This window comes from Pocillopora damicornis, chromosome 12, assembly GCF_964200805.1.
Source record: "Pocillopora damicornis chromosome 12, jaPocDami1.2, whole genome shotgun sequence".
NCBI lineage: Eukaryota > Metazoa > Cnidaria > Anthozoa > Scleractinia > Pocilloporidae > Pocillopora > Pocillopora damicornis.
In genome coordinates this window covers 19,040,113-19,062,817 of record NC_142681.1, presented here as the reverse complement: position 1 = coordinate 19,062,817, position 22,705 = coordinate 19,040,113, and the positions used below count along the sequence as shown (strand labels likewise).

The 22,705-nt window shown below is 38.5% G+C and overlaps 2 protein-coding genes across 2 annotated transcripts; both read left to right on the top strand.

Moving 5' to 3' along the window:
* Nucleotides 1-5,547: 5,547 nt before the first annotated feature.
* On the top strand, nucleotides 5,548-10,953 carry LOC149036872 (uncharacterized). Its single transcript, XM_089189900.1, has 7 exons — nucleotides 5,548-5,641; nucleotides 6,056-6,205; nucleotides 7,340-7,631; nucleotides 8,258-8,661; nucleotides 9,365-9,623; nucleotides 10,133-10,218; nucleotides 10,766-10,953. The coding sequence occupies exons 1-7, from the start codon at nucleotides 5,548-5,550 to the stop codon at nucleotides 10,951-10,953; spliced, it is 1,473 nt and encodes a 490-aa protein (XP_089046026.1).
* A 2,326-nt stretch (nucleotides 10,954-13,279) lies between these two features.
* On the top strand, nucleotides 13,280-21,660 carry LOC149036871 (uncharacterized). The gene is made up of 9 exons (XM_089190350.1): nucleotides 13,280-13,398; nucleotides 14,854-15,172; nucleotides 15,368-15,517; nucleotides 16,574-16,717; nucleotides 17,208-17,499; nucleotides 18,064-18,470; nucleotides 19,188-19,446; nucleotides 19,940-20,025; nucleotides 20,784-21,660. The coding sequence occupies exons 2-9, from the start codon at nucleotides 14,866-14,868 to the stop codon at nucleotides 20,969-20,971; spliced, it is 1,833 nt and encodes a 610-aa protein (XP_089046476.1). The 5' UTR covers nucleotides 13,280-13,398; nucleotides 14,854-14,865; the 3' UTR covers nucleotides 20,972-21,660.
* Nucleotides 21,661-22,705: the final 1,045 nt, after the last annotated feature.

The following is a 22,705-nucleotide window of genomic DNA, read 5'->3' as shown; positions in this document are numbered from 1 at the left end:
TTGCAGATACTTTAGGATCCATTAATTCTAAACCTTGGAAAAGACTTTGAATGGTCAGTGCGCCAACTTTCTTTCTATCTAAGGAACTTGCTGTGCACGGAATTGTTTCGCAATTTGCAATTTTCCATTCCGCAGCTCCCCTCCCCCTCTCTAAATTATTGTAGTGTGCGAGGAAATATCTGTGTATTTCATAAACTTGCGAATTGTTGTTTTGGAAAATCGCTGGGTTTTCTGTCTGTCAACCTCGTTTATTTCGGACGGCTTCAATTCAGGGTTTTAAAGCCCTGAGATAAAGCAATTACAACATTATCTGGTGAAGAGCAAAAATATCGCGCCATAGAGGACTCGATTTACGTTTTTGGTGTCAAACGCAGGAAAACAAGTGTATCAAAACTCGTATCAAACTGTATCGTTACTTTAATAAAGCAGTGACTTTTTTATTTCGGCCAAAGGAAATTTTTGGAAAGTAACAATCCTCGGTTAATTCTTTCATCACTGCAGGGCCTCTGGTATAAATATTCCCGGTGTTTCGGAATTCAACCTTGATTTGGATGAACTTTGGAAAGAAGAATATCTTGGCCCAAATGGTAATAAACGCATCTAATAAACCTTGTAAGGGATTTAAAGTTAGCTGGTAACGTCACTAAGGAAGTGTGCCTTATAGGCCTAAAATAATTTGCTATAGTAAGTTTTTCCCTTAATTCTCAGATCTAAATTATGAAACTGTTCAAAAATGACGATGGAACTTCACCGTGTGATATATAATATGAAACTATTTAAAGCCCTCACTCCTCACCTCTGCAGAGGTTAAGGCACTGAAAAACTTATCAATAACAGGGCTAGTTTGGCGAATGCTTCACTTGTAGTTATATTATTTGACGACTCTTATGTCCGCACCTCACTCGACGTTTCCTTTTCTCCAAAGTCTCACCGTTACATCAATATGTTTTGGACAAAAATAGATCATTGTGGTGTGATCTGTAAGACTGTGCTAATATACACAGGAATAACATCTGTGTAGAATTCAGATATTGATGACAACAATAAGCATGCTTATGATTAAACACTGTAGTACTACATTAGATTTGTCTCCCTGTTCTTTTCAAGGTAATCATTTCGATGGCGTGAATACTTTGTGCGGTGATGACCACTTTTGGATGGTAAATCAACCAAATACTCCGGTAGCCGGAGTCAGTCTGAGACGAAAGAACGGCGGGGCGATTGCCGGGATATCCACCTTTGGCAAGTGTGGGATGTTCAAGTTCAAGATTTCTGATATTCGTGTTCTAGAATAAAAATTCTGTATCGAGTCCTGGCTAATCCAAGTTGTTATTGGCGACACAAGTTGCGGTCCTCTCCCAGCTGATGCTTGTGATGTCATGACAGAATGTCACGTGGCATCCCAAATAAAGGCTTCGAAGGAGAATAAACAAGTAATTGCCTGTGGCGCCTTTGATTGGCTAGGACTCGAGCCAGTGATCAATTGATAAGTTTGTGCAGTTAAATCACCTTTTAAGCGCAACAGCACCATGACAGTAAAGTGCTTTAGAAGCAGAGCTGGATATTACTCTACGTTGAAATAATTAGAGTGTTCGCTATTTTATAGACACTGATAGTCGAATAAACACAAACTGTTGAGGGAAGACGACCAAGATCTCACATTTAGCTTGTTTTCACTCGTTCTAAGGCTGTTTTTTTCACTTCTAATTATAAGAATTAACACAACAGACAGCCTGTAGCTAGAAGTAGTCATGTTCTCACTTCCCTTTAGAGGCGAAAAGGGGAATATATGAAAACGTTGCTGGGTGTTGTACTACCGTTGTAATATTTTGAACAAGGTTTATGGTATGTAATGTTAAAAGTTTGTAGTTCATTAATTCCAAAAATTTTGTTTAAACTCGTGTTGAAATTATACTAGGGAAGGAGGTACTGGGAACTAGTTTAGCCTTCGCACTTATTAAGAAAGCAAAGAAAATGCTGAAATAAAATTACTTCGCACTGAAAACCCACTTAGTTGTCGTATGTTCAGAAAAGACGCGTTTTAAATGCTGGTACACCACATGGTGAGTCAGTATGAACTGTTAGTATGACTCTTGGGGCGCAGGGTATTCCAAGAAATTAACTTACTTATGCGTTAAAAACCAAACAGAAGATAATCAGAAAACAAACATGAGTGAATCAGAAGACTTGTTATCATTGGCACGTTTGGAACGAAAGGGACTGGTGCCAGGTTTTTTAATATATCACTCGAAGTACAAGTACTAGGTGCCAACGCCATCTTGAATGTTGCTTGTTTCCACAATATATTCTATTCGTGATTATAGTTTTAATTCCTTGGTAACTGCTTGAATATGTGGTGTGAGATTTTGCCAGGTCAGTCACATAAAAACTCAAAATAGAAAAATACCGGATTACAGATTACTCTCGACACTCAAAAGAAAAATTCTCCACTGAGTTAGAATCCGCGGGAAACTAAGCGCCTGGAACCGCTTCGGGGCGTTGTTCGCTTGCTTATTCGCTTATCCGCTAACTTGATTGAACCGAGACCAATACAAGGCTTAAACATGTTTTGAAGCTGCTTTGTTAAACAAGATCGAGAATTGTTTTCTACATAGAAGCTACTTAAACCGATGTTTGTCGACTTCAGTTGTTGCACATAAAAAAAATTAAGTTAGCGAGTACTTTAATCCTATGGAAATTAGAGCTCTTTAGTTCTCTGTTTGTGATTTTCATTTAGTAAAACCCGGTTTAACCAAGCATTGTTTGCTGGTGTGAATGAGGTCACGAATAGGGAAATATTCCCTCTTTATTTTTTTCGAGGAAAACGAAACAGTTTACACGCATACACAGGGAACAGCAAGGACGAAAATGACAAATATTTCATTCTTCTTCCTGAGCTAGCTTTGCGATGGGAAAATTTTCCTCGCCAGTAGACATAATATATAACAAAGGAAAATAAACATTATAAAGCGAATGAAGTTGTTTTAATTGAAATATCTGGACTCTCAGGGTGCAAGAGTGGATGGTCGAATGGGATTCCCCGCTTCACCGGTCTAGGTGCTCTTGTAGCGAGGTATTTTATGAGGTCGCCCTTGTTACACAATGCAAGAACACCTGTTCGAGATCAATGAAATAAATATTTTCATTTCGATTAAAACATCAGATCAATTCGTCCAGTAGCAGATATATAGAGGTTATATGTTATCAACTATAATTTATTTAGTTAGATTCTGCCAGATCAATGACGTAGCAAATGAAAATAGAAAATTACCATTCCAGATTACTCTCGACATTCAAATGAAAATTTCTCCACTGAGCTAGAATCCGCTGGAAATTAAGCGCATTGAGCCGCTTTCGGGGTGTTTTTTCGCTCGCTTATTCGATTATTCGATTGAAATGAGACCGAGAGAGTCACGGATAAGAAAATATTCCTTTTTTATGTTTTTCGAGGAAAACGAAACAGTTTATACGCAACGTTCAATTTTGTTTATTTGAGTTTCTTCAGGGGACCTTTAGGGTGCTTCACCGGTCTAGGTGCTCTTGTAGCGAGGTATTTTATTAGGGCGTCCTTGTCATGCAATGTAAGAACACCTGTTCGGCATTAAGGGAACAATGAAATATGTAACTAATCTGATTAAAAAAAAGAGTAATTCGTTCAGTTTTAGATAAATAAAGGTGATATTTTACTGAATACTATGTAGTAAGTTATTGCTTTCGATTTGGGAAATCTATAGCCTACAAATAGAGCCGCTGCAGTTAAGGGTAACTGTGAAGGACAACATACGCCGTATGTTGTCCCTTACACTTCACAAAAAGATAGAGCTTTTTGTTCGCTACAGCAAGTTTTAATTTCATTAGGCACTCTCTGCCTTCAAATGAAAATAAAAAGATTCTCGGAAATTTTAAAAACAATCAACGAGGTGGGATGTTGAAAATGTTATTCTGCGGAATGAAGCTTGTTTAGAAAACAGAAGTACTCTCTGATAGCTTTTGGGGGTTATGCGAGGGTTTCGAGTGCTTTCTGCAAGTCTCAACAACATGAATACTTTAGGTGCAGCTTCGCCTCATTGGTTGCACATGAAATTACCTCATAAATATACTTCTGATTTCCTAGCAGAACCTGTAGGGAATGTTTATCTAAAATTAGAGTCTACTTTTAAAAACCTGCCTTCTATTGTCAGTAATTTCTAGACTGCTATTTATGCAGGAGATCAAAGGTGCGGAAATGAAAAACTCTCCGGCTATCCAAAGAAATGAGAATGCAGTTAATATTCTAGTGGTTAAAAAAAGGAAATAAATACCAAAAGCCGACTGGGGTGAAATGTAAACAAGAGAAAAAACAACTTGTTTTTCCATCTGTTTGCGAGGAAGCTATAACTGCAATCAGTCAGCAAAAGATGCAACGAAAGCTCCTTAGAAAGCTACGCGTAGAATTGGCTAAATAGGCTATGAAGGACTGAAAACAGTTTTCTGGCATCTTGGAAGGTGAGGAACATTTTGGGTTGCAATTTCACCACAAATTTGCTAAGGATTAACAATATTAATCACAATTCTGTTATGTTTGATAATTTAGACTTAAGAGAAATTTCCTTTATTTGAATAGGATTTTTAGAATGTGGCCGTTGTCCTAAATAGAAAGGGTCGATCAATGTTTTTGGCCAGAAATGTTATTTTTTTCACTGTTATGTAAAAAGATTTTCAACTTCGGTTGCTATCCGAGTCTATTCTCTTTTAATATTTTACTACCAGATTTCGTCATGAAAGACCAAAAAAACACTCCCATACATACACGTAGCATATTACTCGAGATCTTTTCGTTCTTTATCAGTTTATTGAACACTAAATAAGCGGGCACCTCTTTCCAAATTCGTCTTTTTCCCGCCCAGAATTGACCCGCGAACTGATCTTATACAAATTTCAATTATTTTCCTTCCATTTTCGTCGAAAAAGAGAAGGAGAATTTATCAGACAATGGTGACCAATTTACTTGAAATCTATCGATTGTATACAGGTCAACATAAGGCTAATGCTAGTGAAATCGAAACTTAAAACGCGTCAATGAAAGCAAGTACTCTACTTCTTGGTTTATATTTACTTGTGTGATCGAATGGAATTGAATAATACTCTCGCAGCATCTTGATTGAAAAGAAACCAGAGGTTAGTAGCGTCTTTCTCTTGATATATAATTTATTACCGAATATTCTTGATGAACATCTGACAGTGCGAAAGAACAGCTGTCCTTTTAATCTCTTTCTCTCTCGTGAACGCATGACTTTCGCTCGTGTGCGCGAGACCTTCTGCTCGTGTGCGCGGTATCTTTCGCTCGAGTGCACGTGACTTTCTGCTCGTGTACATATGACTGTTTGATCGTATACGCGTGACTTTTCCGTCGTGCTCGCATGACTTTTAGCTCGCGCACGTGTGACTTTTCGCTCGTGCGTGCATAGGTTTTTGCTCCCGTGCACGATACTTTCCGCTGATTTTGCGACTGATTTATTCCCACTATGAGCTTAACTGAGATACAGTTAATTTCAAAACACAGGTAATATGGCTTGGATATATTGTATTTTACATCTTTTGGCATCTTTTACCGCACTCGTTATGGCCGGTGCTCTATGCCGAACAGAAATCAGTATTCCTGGTATGGCTCTTGATGGTTTTGTCTTCAAAATAATGTCAGCCACAGCCCCACATGAGTGTGAAGTCCATTGCGAAAGAGAAATCACATGTCAAAGCTATAACTACATCATAGGGGAGAGAATTTGCGAATTGAATAACCGCACCAAGGAGGCGAGGCCCCTAAATTTCCGCTCAGACCCTGCACGGTTTTATAAACGACGTTCTGTGGACAGAGGTATGTAATCAGTTTAAGTGGCTTCTGACAGTTTATATACTTCAGTGTCTTGATGAATCACCCACCAGCACAAACGCCCTTCTTATGATGATGATAAAGATGTAACCAAAAATATGGTTAAACCTTTTTGAGCCGGCGAGATGACATGGAACGAACCACAGAAACGAAATTTGTTCTAAAAAATAACCCTTAATTTTTCAGTTTCCTTGGGTTCCATTCCTGGATTACCAGCGATATCTTGCCAGGAAATAGAGGCGAGTGAAGGCAAATACGACATCAGCAACAAGTACTGGCTGGATAGCAGTTCCACGGGACAGGCAGAATTGGTTGATTGTAGTGACACAGTGAAAGGTGATTTTTAGGTTCTTCTGCCCTTATATTACACTCTACTGTTTTTACAATGTTGTGAGATCAGACATAGTTTGATGCTACTCTGGTTTACAGATTTAATGAATGTAACCGAAGAAGTTACAATTCATAGACCCAACGTTTCGACTCTCCTGTCTAGTGCCTTCATCAGGGGTGATCTAAACGCTGCAACAAGAGGTCCTTTTATATGATCACTTATTAACGGCCTTTTTTCTGACGAGGTGTAAATAGTCTAAATAGGCGTTAGGAAGCAAACCGCCATCGTCTCGATTTAAAGAAGCGTGGGCGGAGTTAATATGCCAAGCCTCCAAACAAAGACGCTGGTGGTAACGCCGATTAGTGGTGATAATTTTAGAATTATCCCACCCAATTGTATGGATAGTTAGGCATGTATGCTCCGATAAAGCTGAATTTTCCTTTTTGCAAAAGAAAACCGCTTTTTGATGCTCTTTTAAACGTGTACCAAACTGACGTTTGGTCTCTCCGATGTATTCGTTGTCACAGTCATTGCAAGGAAAAAACTTAACTAAAACCTACAAATGCAATTGTACGGATACATTCACAGGCAAAAACTGTTCAGAATCAACAACCGTCGCACAGAGTACGGACGCATCCCGAGAGTAAAGTAAACTTTATTTTTTCTCTTCACTTTTTCCACTACAAAGATATCCCACAAACTCAACCTGTCATTCCTTATAATGCCATTACCATGATCGAGTGCAGCGTATTCCCTACCAAATTAAGAAAAGCCAGCAAAATGTCAATAATGTGCAGTTTTTAAAACATCTAATTTCTAACACAAACCTCCTGTCAATATTAGCTTGTGACGCAAATGTTTTCTGGAGGTCTGGGGCCCAATGGACCAATGGACCAAACAAATAACGTGTACGCAATATGTGGGGGGGTTGAGGAGGGGGCAGCGGAGGAGGGGAAGAAACAAGACCTACTAAAGACTACGAAGAGACTAATTTATGATTTATTTTACTAAAAATTTGGTAAAATCTCAGCTCAATTAAATCTTAAAAAACGATTTCTGAAAAAAGCGAAGTAGCAAAGAGTGTGGCCATAAACTTCCCAATTTTAATGTAACAGTTGTACTTGTTTTCCATTTCGTAGCTACTGTTGCAAGTCTTGATAGAGGCAAAGGACAACCTCAAAACATGGAAGACTATGACTTTGAGCTTATATTCAGAAAAACTCAAAATACGAGCTATGTGAAACACGATATGAATAAGAATTGGGTTTCACACTTTACCGTCTGTGCCTGGATACACACACCAGATTTACAACAGAGCCAAGAGATGACTGTGATAAGTATTTTGATCGAGGAGAGTGGCGGCTATCAAAAAGTTGTGAGATTGAGAATCGACGGAGAAGGCAACATCTATTTTTCGTTTGGAAGTGACGGGTAAGGAGTTTTTTGTGAGCCACAATTACCAGAGATGAATCATTAACCTTATCGTTATCAATTTATATGGGCACTTTTTTTTTCGTTAAAATTGAACAGACTTTTCCTGACGATCCTGTTAGCTTGGCATTTTTTTCTTCAAAGGCTGATTTTAAGACAAGTACATCAACATCCAATCGTCCTTTCGTGACAAAGTAAAAAAGAATTAATTAAAACTTAAAAATGTTCATGTTCAAGTAAATTAGTACGTGTTTAAAACGAAGGAAAAATTGTTGTAGCCTTTAGTAAGAGTTGCTGCAGTATTAGTTAGCAATTACTCACTGACGTAAATAACTGTTTTAATATATACCACACAGAAACCAAAAAATATTAGTTTATTTCTGTCAATAAACTAAAAAAATGATCGGAAATGAAATTGTTGACGCGCGATTTTGTCTCTCTGGTTACTTAGAGGTGAATAGTACTTACTGATCACTTCTGAACCAACCAATCAGCTCGCGCGAAAAGCACTCTTCGCCTGTGTGGTATATACTAAAATAACAACAGCTACAATTCAGTCATATTCAATACTATAGGGGATAAAGAGATTACACATTAGTACATACTTGCATTTTTTTTTTGTGAAGGACCTCCCTTTCCGACGTATTTACTACCAGTTCTCCGAAGGATGAAATGGTCTTTTTCTGTGTCCGTATCCAACCTTACCTGTCTCCTAAAATGGAAGCGATTGTAAATGCAGATTTTGGTTCAAAAAAGACCAGCGACGGAGTTGGGTACGAATTTTTTCAGTGGACTCAAGTAATTATCGGACAAAATCAAAACAATGACGGAACTATTGCAAACGACACCCCATTCTATGGAAGGATTTCGAACTTAAACATCTGGTTGGATCTCCCTGATCACGATATTACAGATTGGTTCAACAGAGGTCAGAAACATACCACACCTAACATCCTTAAATGGCCAGAACTTGGTTCTTCCAAAAGATTTGGAGACGTTCATTTTGTAAAGGTCACTTCTGCTGAGAGAGGTAAGTTTAATGAATGGACTTGATACTCTGCCTTATTATCCAACTGCACTGAGTAAAGTACGAATAACGCGCGAATCGAGTACAAATATCCTGCGATACTGTGCAATTGGTTAAACCTGTTTAACCGGTGGGCTACACACGCTACGCTTCTCTATCTGCCTCGCTTTTCCTACTCTTAAAGAAATGCGCTTGAAATTAACAAATATAAATATCTTATTAGAGTAGACTCATTATTTGTAGTTTGACTCACCCCCTGAGCTCGTCAAAATACGGCACAACTCGTAAAAATACTCAGCGATACTACACACCAAAATGTCTAACATGATATATTTATTGTGCTTAATGCAAAGTTAAATTTATCTAGAAAAAGTGGGTGGGAAGGGATGGAGAGAAGGAAAGTGCTCAAGGATACCCAACCTTCTGCCGTTTACCAATAACCCTAGGGCAAGCTATATTTGAAGCATAAAGCGAAGGAAGTTGCTCATCGCCAACTATAAGAAAGGATTTGGAGGTCTGACAAGGTTTGAAGGAGAGGAGAGGGTTGCGGAGTCCCCTGCCCCCCCCTAGATTCCTAGATTCGTACCTGTCAACACTTAAACGATGGCTACTTACCTAGTAAAACCTGCCATTAATTATTAGACTAAGTAGAGCTTTCGGGTGTATACCTTTATTATAGTGGGTGTATTTATATTTTTCTGTTTAGAGTGGCGTGACGTTTTGGATGGTGAGGTGGTTGTGCAAGCAACATTTAATGTTTCGGCGACGAAATCTTTTGAAAGTGGATCTGGAGTAGCTATCGAAGTTGAGCGTCACTCACCAGTCTCTTGTAGTAATGCAAGTGATTCGGCCATAGTTGACGGCGTGTTGATATCTGTAAATGGAAGCTGGAAAAGAATCAAATACAAGCAGACGTTCATGGAAACTCAGAAATGTTTTGCAATTTTTGGGAGCGTTCCTTACTGGTGAGATATTTACTTTATCTCTCATATTTCTCTGAAAAAAAGACTTAAGAAGGTCTCTGCACCAACTTTCTTTCTATCTAAGCAACTCGCTCTGCATGGAATTGTTCCACGAATTCAATTTTCCATTCCCCAAACCCCCCCCCCCCCTTAATGTTTTTTTACAGTGTGTGAGGAAACATCTGTGTATTTCATGAACTTGCGAACCGCACTTTCGGAAAAGCACTGAGCTTTCTGTCTGTCAACGTTGTTTATTTGGAACGGCTTCAATTCAGGGTTTTAAAGCCCTGAGAAAAAGCAATCATAGCATTATCTGGAGAAAAGCTGAAATAAGGCAACAAAGAGGACTCAATTGACGTTTTTGGCGTCAAATGCAGGAAAACAAGTGTATCAAAACTCGTATCACGCTCTATCGTTACTTAAACAAAACAGTGACTTTTTGATCCCAGCCAAAGGAAATTTTTTGGACAAGCAACAATCCTTGACAATGGTCAATTCTTTCATCACTACAGGGCCTCTGGTATATTCTCTCCCGGTGTTTCGGAATTCGACCTTGATTTGGATGAACTTTGGAAAGAAGAATATCTTGACCGAAAAGGTAATAAAAGCATCTAAAAAACCTTGTAAGGGATTTAAAATTAACTGGTAACGTTGCCTAAGGAAGTCTGCCTCATAGGCCTAAAGTAATTTGCTTTAGTATGTTTTTCCCTTCAATTCTCATATTTATATTATAAAACTGTTCAAAAGTGACGATGGAACTTCACTGTGTGATATATATAATATGAAACTGTTTAAAGCACTCTCTCCTCCCCTTTTTAAGGAAAGGAATACAACAGAGTTATGGCAGTGGTAAATTTATGAGTCTTAGAGCTAGTTTGCATTTGGCGAATGCTTCACTTGTAGTTATATCATTTGGCGACTCTTGTGTCCGCATCACACTCGATGTCTCCTTGGATCCAAAGTCTCACCGTTACATCAATATGTTTTGGACAAAAATAGATCATCGTGGTGTGATCTTTAAGACTGTGCTTATATACACAGGAAAAAACATCTGCGTAGAGTTCAGCAATTGATGATAACAATAAGCATGCTGTTGATTAAACACTGTAGTACTACATTAGATTTGTCTCCGTGTTCTTTTCAAGGTAATCATTTCGATGGCGTGAATACTTTGTGCGGTGATGAACACTTTTGGATGGTAAATCAACCAAATACACCAGTAGCCGGAATCAGTCTGAGACGAGAGAGCGGTGCGTCAAATGCTGGGATATCCACCTTTGGCAAGTGTGGAATGTTCAAGTTCAAGATTTCTGATATTAGTGTTCTGGAGTAAAAATTCTGTATCGAGTCCTGGCTGATCCAAGTTGTTATTGGCGACACAAGTAGCAGTCCTCTCCCCAGCTGATGCTTGCTATGTCACGTGACATTCCAAATAAAGGCTTCAACGGAGAATAGACACGTTGTTGCCTTTACGCCTTTGACTGGCTAGGACTCGAGCCCGCGATTACTTGATAAGTTTGTGCAGTTAAATCACCTTTTTAAGCACAACAGCAGTATGACAGTAAATTGCACTGGAAGCAGAGCTGGAAAGCACTTCACGTTGAAATAATTAGACTGCTCGCTATTTTATAGACAATGATAGTCGAATGAACACAAAATGTTGAGGGAAGACGATCAAGATCTCACATTCAGCTTGTTTTCACCCGTTCTAAGGCCGTTTTTTTCATATCTAATTATAAGAACTGACACAACAGACAGCCTGTGGCTAAAAGTAGTCATGTCCCAACTTGACTTTAGAGGCGGAAAGGAGAGTTTATGAATACGTTGCTGGGTGTTCTGTAATTTTTTGAACAAGGTTTATAGTATGCAGTTTTAAAAATTTTTAGTTCATTTTGTTTAAACTCGTAAATTGAAATTCTACCATGGAAGGAGGTACTGGGAACTAGTTTAGCCTTCGCACTAATTTTAGGTAAGTTCTTTGTGGAGTTTTACCAAAGAAAATGCTCAAATAAAATTACTTCGCACTGAAATCCCAACTCGTTGTCGTATGGTCAGAAGAGACACGTTTCAAATGTTGGTACACCGCATGGTGAGTCAGTATGAACTGTTGGTATAACTCTTAGGGCGAAGGATATTCCATTGAATGAATTTTCTCGTGCTTTAAAAACCGAACAAAAGATAAATCAGAAAACAAACATAAGTAAATCAGAAGACGTGTTATCATTGACACATTTGGAGCGAAAGAGACTGGTGCCAGGTTTTTTAATATATCACTCGCAGTACAAGTACTGGGTGCCAACGCCGTCTTGAATGCTTCTTGTTTGCACAACATATTCTATTCGTGATTATAGGTTTAATTCCTTGGTAACTGCTCAAGAATTTGGCGTGAGATTTTGTCAGACCAGTTACACAGCAAATCAAAATAGAAAAATACCGTTCCAGATTACTCTCGACACTGGAATGAAAAATTCTCCACTGAGCTAGAATCCGTTGGAAATTAAGTGCGTTGAACCGCTTTCGGGGAGTTGTTTCGCTCGCTTATTCGCTTATCCGCTTATTCAATTGAACCGAGACCAATACCCCATTCACACCAAGGCTTAAATATGTTTTAAAGCTGTTTTGTTAAGCAGGATCGAAAGTTTTTTTCATAGAAGCTGCTTAAACCGATGTTTGTCGACCTCAATTTTTGCACATTGAAAATGCAAGTTCGCGATTACTTGAATCCTATGGAAAATTTAGTTTTTCAGTTTCCGTTTAGTCACGAATAAAAAATATTCCTTTATTATGTTTTTAATTTCGAGGAAATCGAAACAGGTTACACACACACACACAAGCAACAGCAAAGAACACATAGGGGAAAATGGACGAAAAGAGCTAGGTATTGTAATGACAAATATTTTACTATCGTTCCTGAACTAGCTTTGCAATGGGAAACTTTTCCTCGCCAGTAGATATAATACATGATGAAGGAAAACAAACATTATAAAGCGAATGAAATTGTTTTAATTGAAACCTCTGGACTCCCAGGGTGCAAAGGAAGATAGTCGAATGGGATTCCCCGCTTCACCAGTGCAGGTGCTCCTGTAGCAAGGTATTTTATGAGCTCATACTTGTTATGCAATGGAAGAACACCTGTTCGAGATCAATAAAATACATATTTCTATTTCGATTAAAACATCAGACCAATTCGTCCAGTTGCAGATATGTGTAGGTTATATATTATCAACTACAATTAAGTGGGCTATTGCTTTCGTTTTGGAAAATCTAGCCAGCAGAGGGTGGCGTTGTTGCGAATGGTTACTGCAGAGGACAAACATAAGAATAAATTGGAAAAGAAAGCCTATTTTGGTCACTACAATAACGTTTAATTTAATTAGGCACTCCTCGTCTTCAAATGAAAATGAAACAATTCACAAAAATTTCCAAACAAATTAATGATGTCTGGTGAGGTAGATGTCTTCTTCACCAAGAAAACGAAGTGAAGCTCTGAAGTCGTTAGAAAACAAAATTATTCTCTGATAGCTTTAGCTTAGTAATAGATAGTCTCGGGTTTCGAGTACTTTCTGCAAGTATCAACATTATAAATAATTTAGGAGGTTACTTGCCTCATTGGAAGTAAAGGAGATTACCTAACAAATAGAACCTGCAGAGACAGTTTACCTACATACAGTGTCTACACTGAGAAAGACTCGACACCTTTCAGGGCCGTTGCCGCTGAAATAAACCCGATGTCTATTGCTAGCGATTTCTGAACTGGCGTTTATGCGGGAGGTTAAAGGTATGTAGACGAAAAACTTTTTGGCTTTTCAATGAGAATGCAAGAAGTATTCTCGTTTTTTTTAAAATTAAAACCGATGGGGCCGAAATTTTGAAAGGAGGAAAAAATAAAATGGCCGGACTTTAGCTACGTTTCGAGTTGGCTAAAAACGCTATGAAGAACTGAAATCACTTATCTGTCTTCTTAGAAGGCGTGGAAAATGTTGGGAGAAAAATTCATCTCAAATTGCTTCGGATTAACGATAGGTCTCAAAATTCTGTTGTCCTTGATGATCTAAACTCAAGAGGAATCTCCTTTTAGTTTTAGCAGGATTTTTAGAATGTGCATGAGCGTCGTCCTTTATACAAAAGGGTGAATCACTTGTTTTTGGCTAGACGTATTTTTTCTCCAGTAAAAGGTGACATACTAAAGGGGTTTCAACTTGCTATTCAAGCCTGTTCTCCTTGACTGTTTTTGGCTAAATCTCGTTACAAAAGACCAAGAAACACTCCAAAAAGACAGGATTGATTCCGGCAGCGTTTGACCAGAAATCTTTTAGATTCCCTTCATGTGTTTGTTGCTAAAATAAACTGAAAAGAAAAATTAATCCGAACACTTCAAGCTAACCACAAAAAAACTATAACAAGATTCCCTCTCCTTTTACCGAGAAAGAGAGGATAGATATATCTGACAATAGTGACCAATACTTTTCTAATCTATGGGTGACAAAGAGTTCGTTCTTTGTTTGGGTTGATGCTAAAGGTATTCAAATGTAAAAGGCATAATCACTTCTTGATTGATATTTGCTTCTCTGAGTGGAGGGACCTTTGAAATATTTGTGGAGTCCTGTTCTCGATTTGAAAAAAATAAAACAGTGGTTGATAGCGTCTTTCTTTATGTATAATTTATTAATGTTTTTGACGACTGCATTAACTTGAAAAATATAATAGTGACAGCTAAACCTTTACAATAGCCATCAATTATTCTCATATAACAAACTGCGTTTTTAAACGACGCACAGTGTTTTAATTTAGTTTAATTGATATTAAGCAACTCTTCATACAGTCATGTCGTTTACAACGAACAAGAACGTGCGTAAGACTGACGAGAGCAGCTGCCTCTTTCTCTCGTATGCGTGCTACCTTTCGCTGTTGTGTGTGTGTTTCTTAGCAGTTATGAGCGTTAATCTTCGCTTTTGTGCGTGTGACTTTTTGAGCTTGTGTACGTGATCTTTCACATATTTGAGGACGGCTTTTTCTGGCGCACGCATGCATGACTTTTCACTCTTGTGTGGGCGACTTTGTGCTCTTGTTTGCGTGACTCTTCGCTCTCTAATAAGTGACTTTTCGAGCTTGTGTGCGTGACCTTTCACATATTTGTGCGCGACTTTTTCTGGCGCGTGCGCAAGCTTTCGCTTATGCTTGTCGGACTGATTTATCCCCGCTACGAGTTTAACAGAGAAATATTCAATTTAAGCACACAGATAACATGCCGTGGACATATCTTCTTTTATATATTTTGGCTTCTTTCACTCCCTTTGTGACGGCTGGTGCTCAATGCAAGACAGAAGTCAGTATTCCTGGTATGGCTCTCGATGGTTTCGTCTTCAAAGTAATATCCGTAACAGCCCCACGTCAATGTGATATCCGTTGCGAAAGAGAAATCAAATGTCAAAGTTTTAACTACGTCATAGGGGAGAAAGTCTGCGAATTGAATAACCGCACCAAGGAGGCGAGGCCCCTAAATTTCCGCGCTGACCCTACACGGTTTTATATACGACGTTTTGTCGGCAGAGGTATGTGATCAGCTTAATTAAGCTGCTGGTTGAAAATCATTGGGTGCCTTGATCTTTCCCCGATCAGTACCGCAGTATCGTAGATCGGTAAAAAAGACGCTGAAAAAGAGGTGGGACTTTTCTATTTCAAAAACTCGACGCTGAGCAAACCACAGCAACGAAATTTCTTCTGAAAGATACCCCTTAATCTTTCAGTTCCCTTGGGTTCCGTACCTGAATTACCAGCGATATCTTGCCAGGAAATAGAGGCGAGTGAAGGCAAATACAACATCAGCAACAAGCACTGGTTGGATAGCAGTTTGACGGGACAGGCAGAGTTGGTTGATTGTAGTGACACAGTGAAAGGTGAGTTTTAGGTTCTTCTGCCCTTGTATTACACTCTACTGTTTTTACTTCATATTTTATATTTTAGACATTCAAGTCTAAGAGAAAATTAATGGACCACCAGCGAGCCTTTGCTTTCTCTTGATTGTAACGACGCCTTTCTTCTATTCCATAATACTCCATAACTCCTATTGTTTGGTTTGTGACGTCACAGTGGCAATTCAGATGATGATGTTCACAACGAGGACGATGACGATAAGAAAACAATGGCGAAAATGTCGATCAGAAAACAAACGAACACACAAAAATGTATTATACAATGATCACATTAATTTATAAGTTTATTAAATTCCATGATGCTTAATAGTAATTCATGATACGATTTAACAACAAATACGCCAATTCACAAGGACCATTTACAACGATAGCCAGTAATATTACTTTCAAATGTCAGTGAGCTGAAAACTCCTGTGGCATGAAATGTTCGCAGACCGTGACATGTAAGTATGAAACCTGCTCTTAAAGGCGCGGCCAAATGCACGCAACATTTCAACATCTTGCAATAATGTTGGATCGCGTTGTAAGATGTTATAAAGGAGCAAAATGTTGCTACACCTTGTAACATCATGTTGCTACAGGGTGACCAAACGTGTGCAACACGCTGCGTGCAACAATGTTGACCGAGCCTTAACACAATTTGCCTCTTAACGCTCAACATTGTAACCCTGGCAGCTTATTTCACCTCAGAGATCACCCCTCAAACTCTGAGGGCACGAGAATAAAGCAACTGATCGACAACTTGAAAAGTTCTTGATCATTCAATTAATTCTCTCTTGTCTATTGTATAGAGGAAATGCATACTAATGATAGGGTGTAAAGAGTTTATAACTCCCACGATTTTTCCCTCTCAAAAGAGGGGATGCGGCCAGGACAGATGACGATCACTGACGATGACGAAAAAGAAAAAGACATCAATGGCATTAATTATCAAGTTACATCTTGCTTTACATCGATTCACTGTAAAATTCATCCTTAGAAATTTTCATCAGTTTCAATACACTTTTTTTTGTCCATTAGATTGTGACGCTAATCCTTGTAAAAACGGTGGAACTTGTGTAGAAATACCCAGTACAAAAACCTACAAATGCAACTGTACGGATGCATTCACAGGCAAAAACTGTTCAGAATCAACAACCGTCGCGCCGAGTACGGACGCATCCCGTGAGTATAGTAAACTTCATATTTTTCTCTTCACTTTTCCCATTCCAAAGATATCCCAAGAACTCAACCTGTCATTCCTTATGATGTCATTACCATGATCAAATGCCGCGTATTCCCTACCAAATTAAGAAGAGCCAATAAAATGTCAATAATGTGCAGTTTTAAAACATTCAATGTCTAACACAAACCTATTATCAATATTAGTTTGCAGTGCAGTTGTTTCCTTATGAGAGCGAGGTCTGGGGCCAAATGGACCAAATAAATAACGTGCACGCAATATGTGGTGAGGGGGCAGCGGAGGAGGGGAAGAAACAAAACCTACTAAGGAATACGAAGAGACCAATTTACCATTTATTTTACTGAAATATCGTTAAATCTCAGCTCAATTAAATCTTAGAAAACGATTGCTGAAAAAAGCGAAGTAGCAAAGAGTGTGGTCATAAACTTCCCAATTTTAATGTAACAGTTGTACTTGTTTTCTATTTCGTAGCAACTGTTGCAAGTCTTGATAGAGGCAATGGAGAACCTCAAAATGGAAATGACTATGACTTTGAGCTTATATTCAGAAAAACTCAACATACGAGCTATGTGAAACACGATATGAATAAACAGTGGATTACACACTTTACCGTCTGTGCCTGGATACACACACCAGATTTACAACAGAGCCAAAAGATGACTGTGATAAGTATTTTGAACGAGAAGAATGGCGGCAACCAAAACGTTGTGAGATTGAGAATCGACGGAGAAGGCAACATCTACTTTTCATCAGGAAGTGACGGGTAAGAAGTTTTTGTGAGCCACAATTACCAGATAAGAATCATTTACCTTATCGTTATCAATTTATATAAGCGCTTTTTTTTTCGTTAAAATAGAACAGAATTTTCCTTATTATCCTTTTAGCTTGGCATTTTTTTGTTTCAAAGGCTGATTTTAAGACAAGTATATCAACATTCAGTCGTCCTGTTTATTTTAATGTTTATTTTTAAGTTAAGTAGTATGGGTTTAAAGCGAAGGAAAAAATAATGTAACCTTTGGTAAGATTGTTGCAATGTTAGTTCACAACTACTCACTAACACTGACGTAAATAATTGTTTTAGTATATACCACACAGAAACCAAAAATACTATCTCATTTCTGTCAACAAACCAAAAAATGAGCGGCAGTTAAGTTTTTGACGCGCTATTTTGTCTCTTTGGCCACTTGGAGGTGAGTAATACTTCCTAATCATTTCCGAACCAGCCAATCGGCGCACGCGAAAGAGCTACATAAACTCAGTTATATTCAGTACTATAGGGGATAAAGAGATTACCTATAAGTACATACATGCGTTTTTGTTTTTGAAGGACCTCCCTTTCCAACGTATTCGCTACCAGTTCTCCGAAGGATGAAATGGTCTTCCTCTGTGTTCGTATCCAACCTGACCAGTCACCTAAAATGGAAGCGATTGTAAATGCAAATTTCGGTTCAAAAAAGACCAGCGACGGAGTTAAGTACGAAAACGTTCAGTGGACTCAAGTAATCGTCGGACAAAATCAGGGCAATGACGGTACTATTACAAACGACACCCCATTCTATGGAAGGATTTCGAACTTAAACATCTGGTTAAACTCTCTCACTGATACCCAAATTACAAATTGGTACAACGAAGTCCAGAAAAATTACATACCTAACATTCTTAAATGGCCAGAACTTGGTTCTTCTTCCAGGATTGGAGACGTTCATTTTGTAAAGGTCACTTCTGCAGGGAGACGTAAGTTTAATGGACTTGATACTCTGCCTTATTATCCAACTGCATTAAGTAAAGTACGAATAACGTGCGAGTCGAGTACAAATATCCTGAGATATTGTACAAGTGGTTAAGCCTGTTTAACCGGTCGGCTACGCGCACTACGCTTCTCTACCTGCCTCGCTTTTCCTACTCTTAAAGAAATGCGCTTGAAATTATTAAAGCAGTTGGATCATAAATATCTTATTAGAGTAGACTCATTGTTTGTAGTTTGACTCGCCCTCCGTGCTCGTCAAAATACGGCACAAGTCGTAAAAATACTCAGCGATACCACACACCAAAATGTCTAACATGATATATCTGTTGTACTAAATGCAAAGTTAAATTTATCTCGAAAAAGTGGGTGGGAAGGGATGGAGAGTAGGAAAGTGCTTAAGGACACCTGACTTTGTGTCGTTTACCAGGACTTACCAATAACCCTAGGGCAAGCTCTATTTGAAGCGCAAAGCGAAGCAAACTGCTCATCTCTAATCATTAGAAAGGATTTGAAGGTCTGACAAGGCTTGAAGGAGAGGCGAGAGTTTCGGAGCCCTCTGACCTCCCCCCCTTAGACTCGCCCTTGTCAACACGTAAACGCTGGCTATAAACCTACCAAAAACTGTATTTTTAATTATTACACTAAGTCGAGCTATCGGGTCTATACTTTAGTTATGGTGGGTGATTCTTTATTTTTCTGTTTAGAGTGGCGTGACGTTTTGGATAGTGAGGTGGATGTACAAACAACAAATAATGTTTCGGCGACGAAATCTTTTAAGAGTGGATCTGGAGTAGTTATCGAAGTTGAGCGTCAGTCACCAGTCTCTTGTAGTAATGCAACTGATTTGGCCACAGTTGACGGCGTGTTCATATCTGTATCTGGAAGCTGGAAAAGAATCAAATACAAGCAGACGTTCATGGAAACTCAGAAATGTTTTGCAATTTTTGGGAGCGTTCGTAAACGGTGAGATATTTACTTCATCTCTCATATTTCTCTTGTAAGTATGGTCCATGTGGAAATTCACGGGAAGGGGAGGGTGGGGATACTTTGGGATTCATTAATTCTAAACCTTACAAAAGCCCTTAAAAGATCAGAGCACCAAATTATTGTGTCTTATAGTGTGTGAGGAAACATCTCTGTCATTTATGGATTTGCGAACAGCAGTTTTGGAAAAGCACTGGGTTTTCTGTCTGTCAACCTCGTTTATTTCGAACGCTTCAATTCAGGGTTTTAAAGCCCTGAGAAAAAGCAATCATAACATTATCTGGAGAAAGACAAAAATAACGCGCTATAGAGGACTCAATTTACGTATTTGGCGTCAAATACAGGAAAACAAGTGTATCAAAACTTGTATCAAGCTGTATCGTTATTTAAACAAAGCAGTGACTTTTTTATTTCGGCCAAAGGAACTTTTTGGATAAGTAACAATCCATGGTTAATTCTTTCATCACTACAGGGCCGCTAGTATATTCACTCCCGGTGTTTCGGAATTCGACCTTGATTTGGATGAACTTTGGAAAGAAGAATATCTTGGCCCAAATGGTAATAAACGTATGTAAAAAGTCTTGTAAGGGATTCAAAGTTAACTGGTAACGTCACTTAAGGAAGTGTGCCTCATGGGCCTAAAATAATTTTCTTTAGTAAGTTTCTTCCTTCAATTGTCCGATTTAAATTACGAAAGTGTTCAAAAGTGACGATGGAACTTCACCATGTGATATAATATATAGATTTAGGCAAGCCTAAAAGCGAAGCTCGCATTTTTTTTTCCCGCACGTCTCTTCAACAAAACTAGAAGACAGATTATATATATTATGGATGCTATAGGGTTAAATTTTAAAGTATATGGTTACTAACAGTATATATGCTATTAATGGTTATCAAAAGTCTATACGCAATTTTTGGGGGTCCTCATAAAAAAAGCTTGCAGCGAGAAAATATGAAACTATTTAAAGCCCTCTCTCCTTTCCTCGTTAAGGAAAGGAATACAGCAGAGTTATGGCGCTGATAAATTTATGAATTTAAGGGTAAAGGTTGCATTTGGCGAATGCTTCATTTGTAGTAACATTATTTAACGACTCTTGTGTCCGCACCACACTTGGCGTCTCCTTGGATCCAAAGTCTCACCGTTACATCGATTTGTGTGGGACAAAAATAGATCAGTGTGGTGTGATCTGTAAGACTGTGCTAATATACACAGGAAAAACATCTGCGTTGAGTTCAGCTATTGATGATAACAATAAGCATGCTCATGATTAAACACTGTAGTACTACATTAGATTTGTCTCCCTGTTCTTTTCAAGGTAATCATTTCGATGGTGTGAATGCTTTGTGCGGTGATGAACACTTTTGGATGGTAAATCAACAAAATACACCTGTAGCCGGAGTCAGTCTGAGACGGGAGAGCGGCGCGTCGAATGCTGGGATATCCACCTTTGGCAAGTGTGGGATGTTCAAGTTCAAGATTTCTGATATTCGTGTTCTGGAGTAAAAATTCTGTATCAAGTCCTGGCTAATCCAAGTTGTTATTGGCGACACAAGTTGCGGTCCTCTCCCAGCTGGTGCTTGTGATGTCATGACAGAAATGTCACGTGGCATCCCAAATAAAGGCTTCGAAGGAGAAGAAACACGTTGCTGCCTTTAGGGCCTTTGACTGGCTAGGACTTGAGCTCGTGATCAATTGATAAGTTTGTGCATTTAAATCACCTTTTAAGCACATCAGCACTATGACTGTAAATTGCACTGGAAGCAGAGCTGAAAATGACTTCACATTGAAATAATTAAACTTCTCGCTATTTTATAGACAATGATAGTCGAATGAACATAAACGGTTGAGGGAAGACGATCAAGATCTTACATTTAGCTTGTTTTCACTCGTTCTAAGGCCGTTTTTTTCATATCTATTATAAGAATTGACACAACAAACAGCCTGTGGCTAAAAGTAGTCCTGTCCCAACTTTACTTTAGAGGCGAAAAGGGGAATTAATGAATACGATGTTGGGTGTTCTGTAATATTTTGAACAAGGTTTTGTAGTATGCAGTTTTAAAAATTTTTAGTTCATTTTATTTAAACTCGTAAATTGAAATTCTACCAAGGAAGGAGGTACTGGGAACTAGTTTAGCCTTCGCACTAACTTTAGGTAAGTTCTTTGTGGAGTTTTACCAAAGAAAATGCTCAAATAAAATTTCTTCGCACTGAAATCCCACCTCGTTGTCGTATGGTCAGAAGAGACACGTTTCAAATGTTGGTACACCACATGGTGAGTCAGTATGAACGGTTAGTATGACTCTCAGGGCGAAGGATATTCCATTGAATGAATTTCCTTGTGCTTTAAAAACCGAACAAAAGATAAAGAGATGGAGCGAAAGAGACTGGTGCCAGGTTTTTTAATATATCACTAGAAGTACAAGTACTGGGTGCCAACGCCGTCTTGAATGCTGCTTGTTTGCACAACATATTCTATTCGTGATTATAGGTTTAATTCCTTGGTAACTGCTTTAGAATGTGGCGTGAGATTTTGTCAGACCAGTTACACAGCAAATCAAAATAGAAAAATACCGTTCCAGATTACTCTCGACACTGGAATGAAAAATTCTCCACTGAGCTAGAATCCGTTGGAAATTAAGTGCATTGAACCGCTTTCGGGGAGTTGTTTCGCTCGCTTATTCGCTTATCCGCTTATTCAATTGAATCGAGACCAATACCCCATTCACACCAAGGCTTAAACATGTTTTAAAGGTTTTTTATTATGCAGAATCGAAAGTTTTTTTCATAGAAGCTGCTTAAACCGATGTTTAACCTCAATTGTTGCACATTGAAAATGTAAGTTCCGATTACTTGAATCCTACGGAAAATTTAGTTTTTCAGTTTTCCGTTTAGTCACGAATAAAAAATATTCCTTTTTTATGTTTTTAATTTCGAGGAAATCGAAACAGGTTACACACACACAAGCAACAACAAAGAACAAATAGGGGAAAATGGACGAAAAGAGCTAGGTATTGTAATGACAAATATTTTACTATTCTTCCTGAACTAGCTTTGCAATGGGAAACTTTTCCTCGCCAGTAGATATAATATATGATGAAGGAAAACAAACATTATAGAGCGAATAAAATTGTTTTAATTGAAACCTCTGAATTCCTTGGGTGCAAAGGAAGATGATCGAATAAGATTCCCGCTTCACCAGTGCAGGTGCTCCTGTAGCGAGGTATTTTATGTAGATGC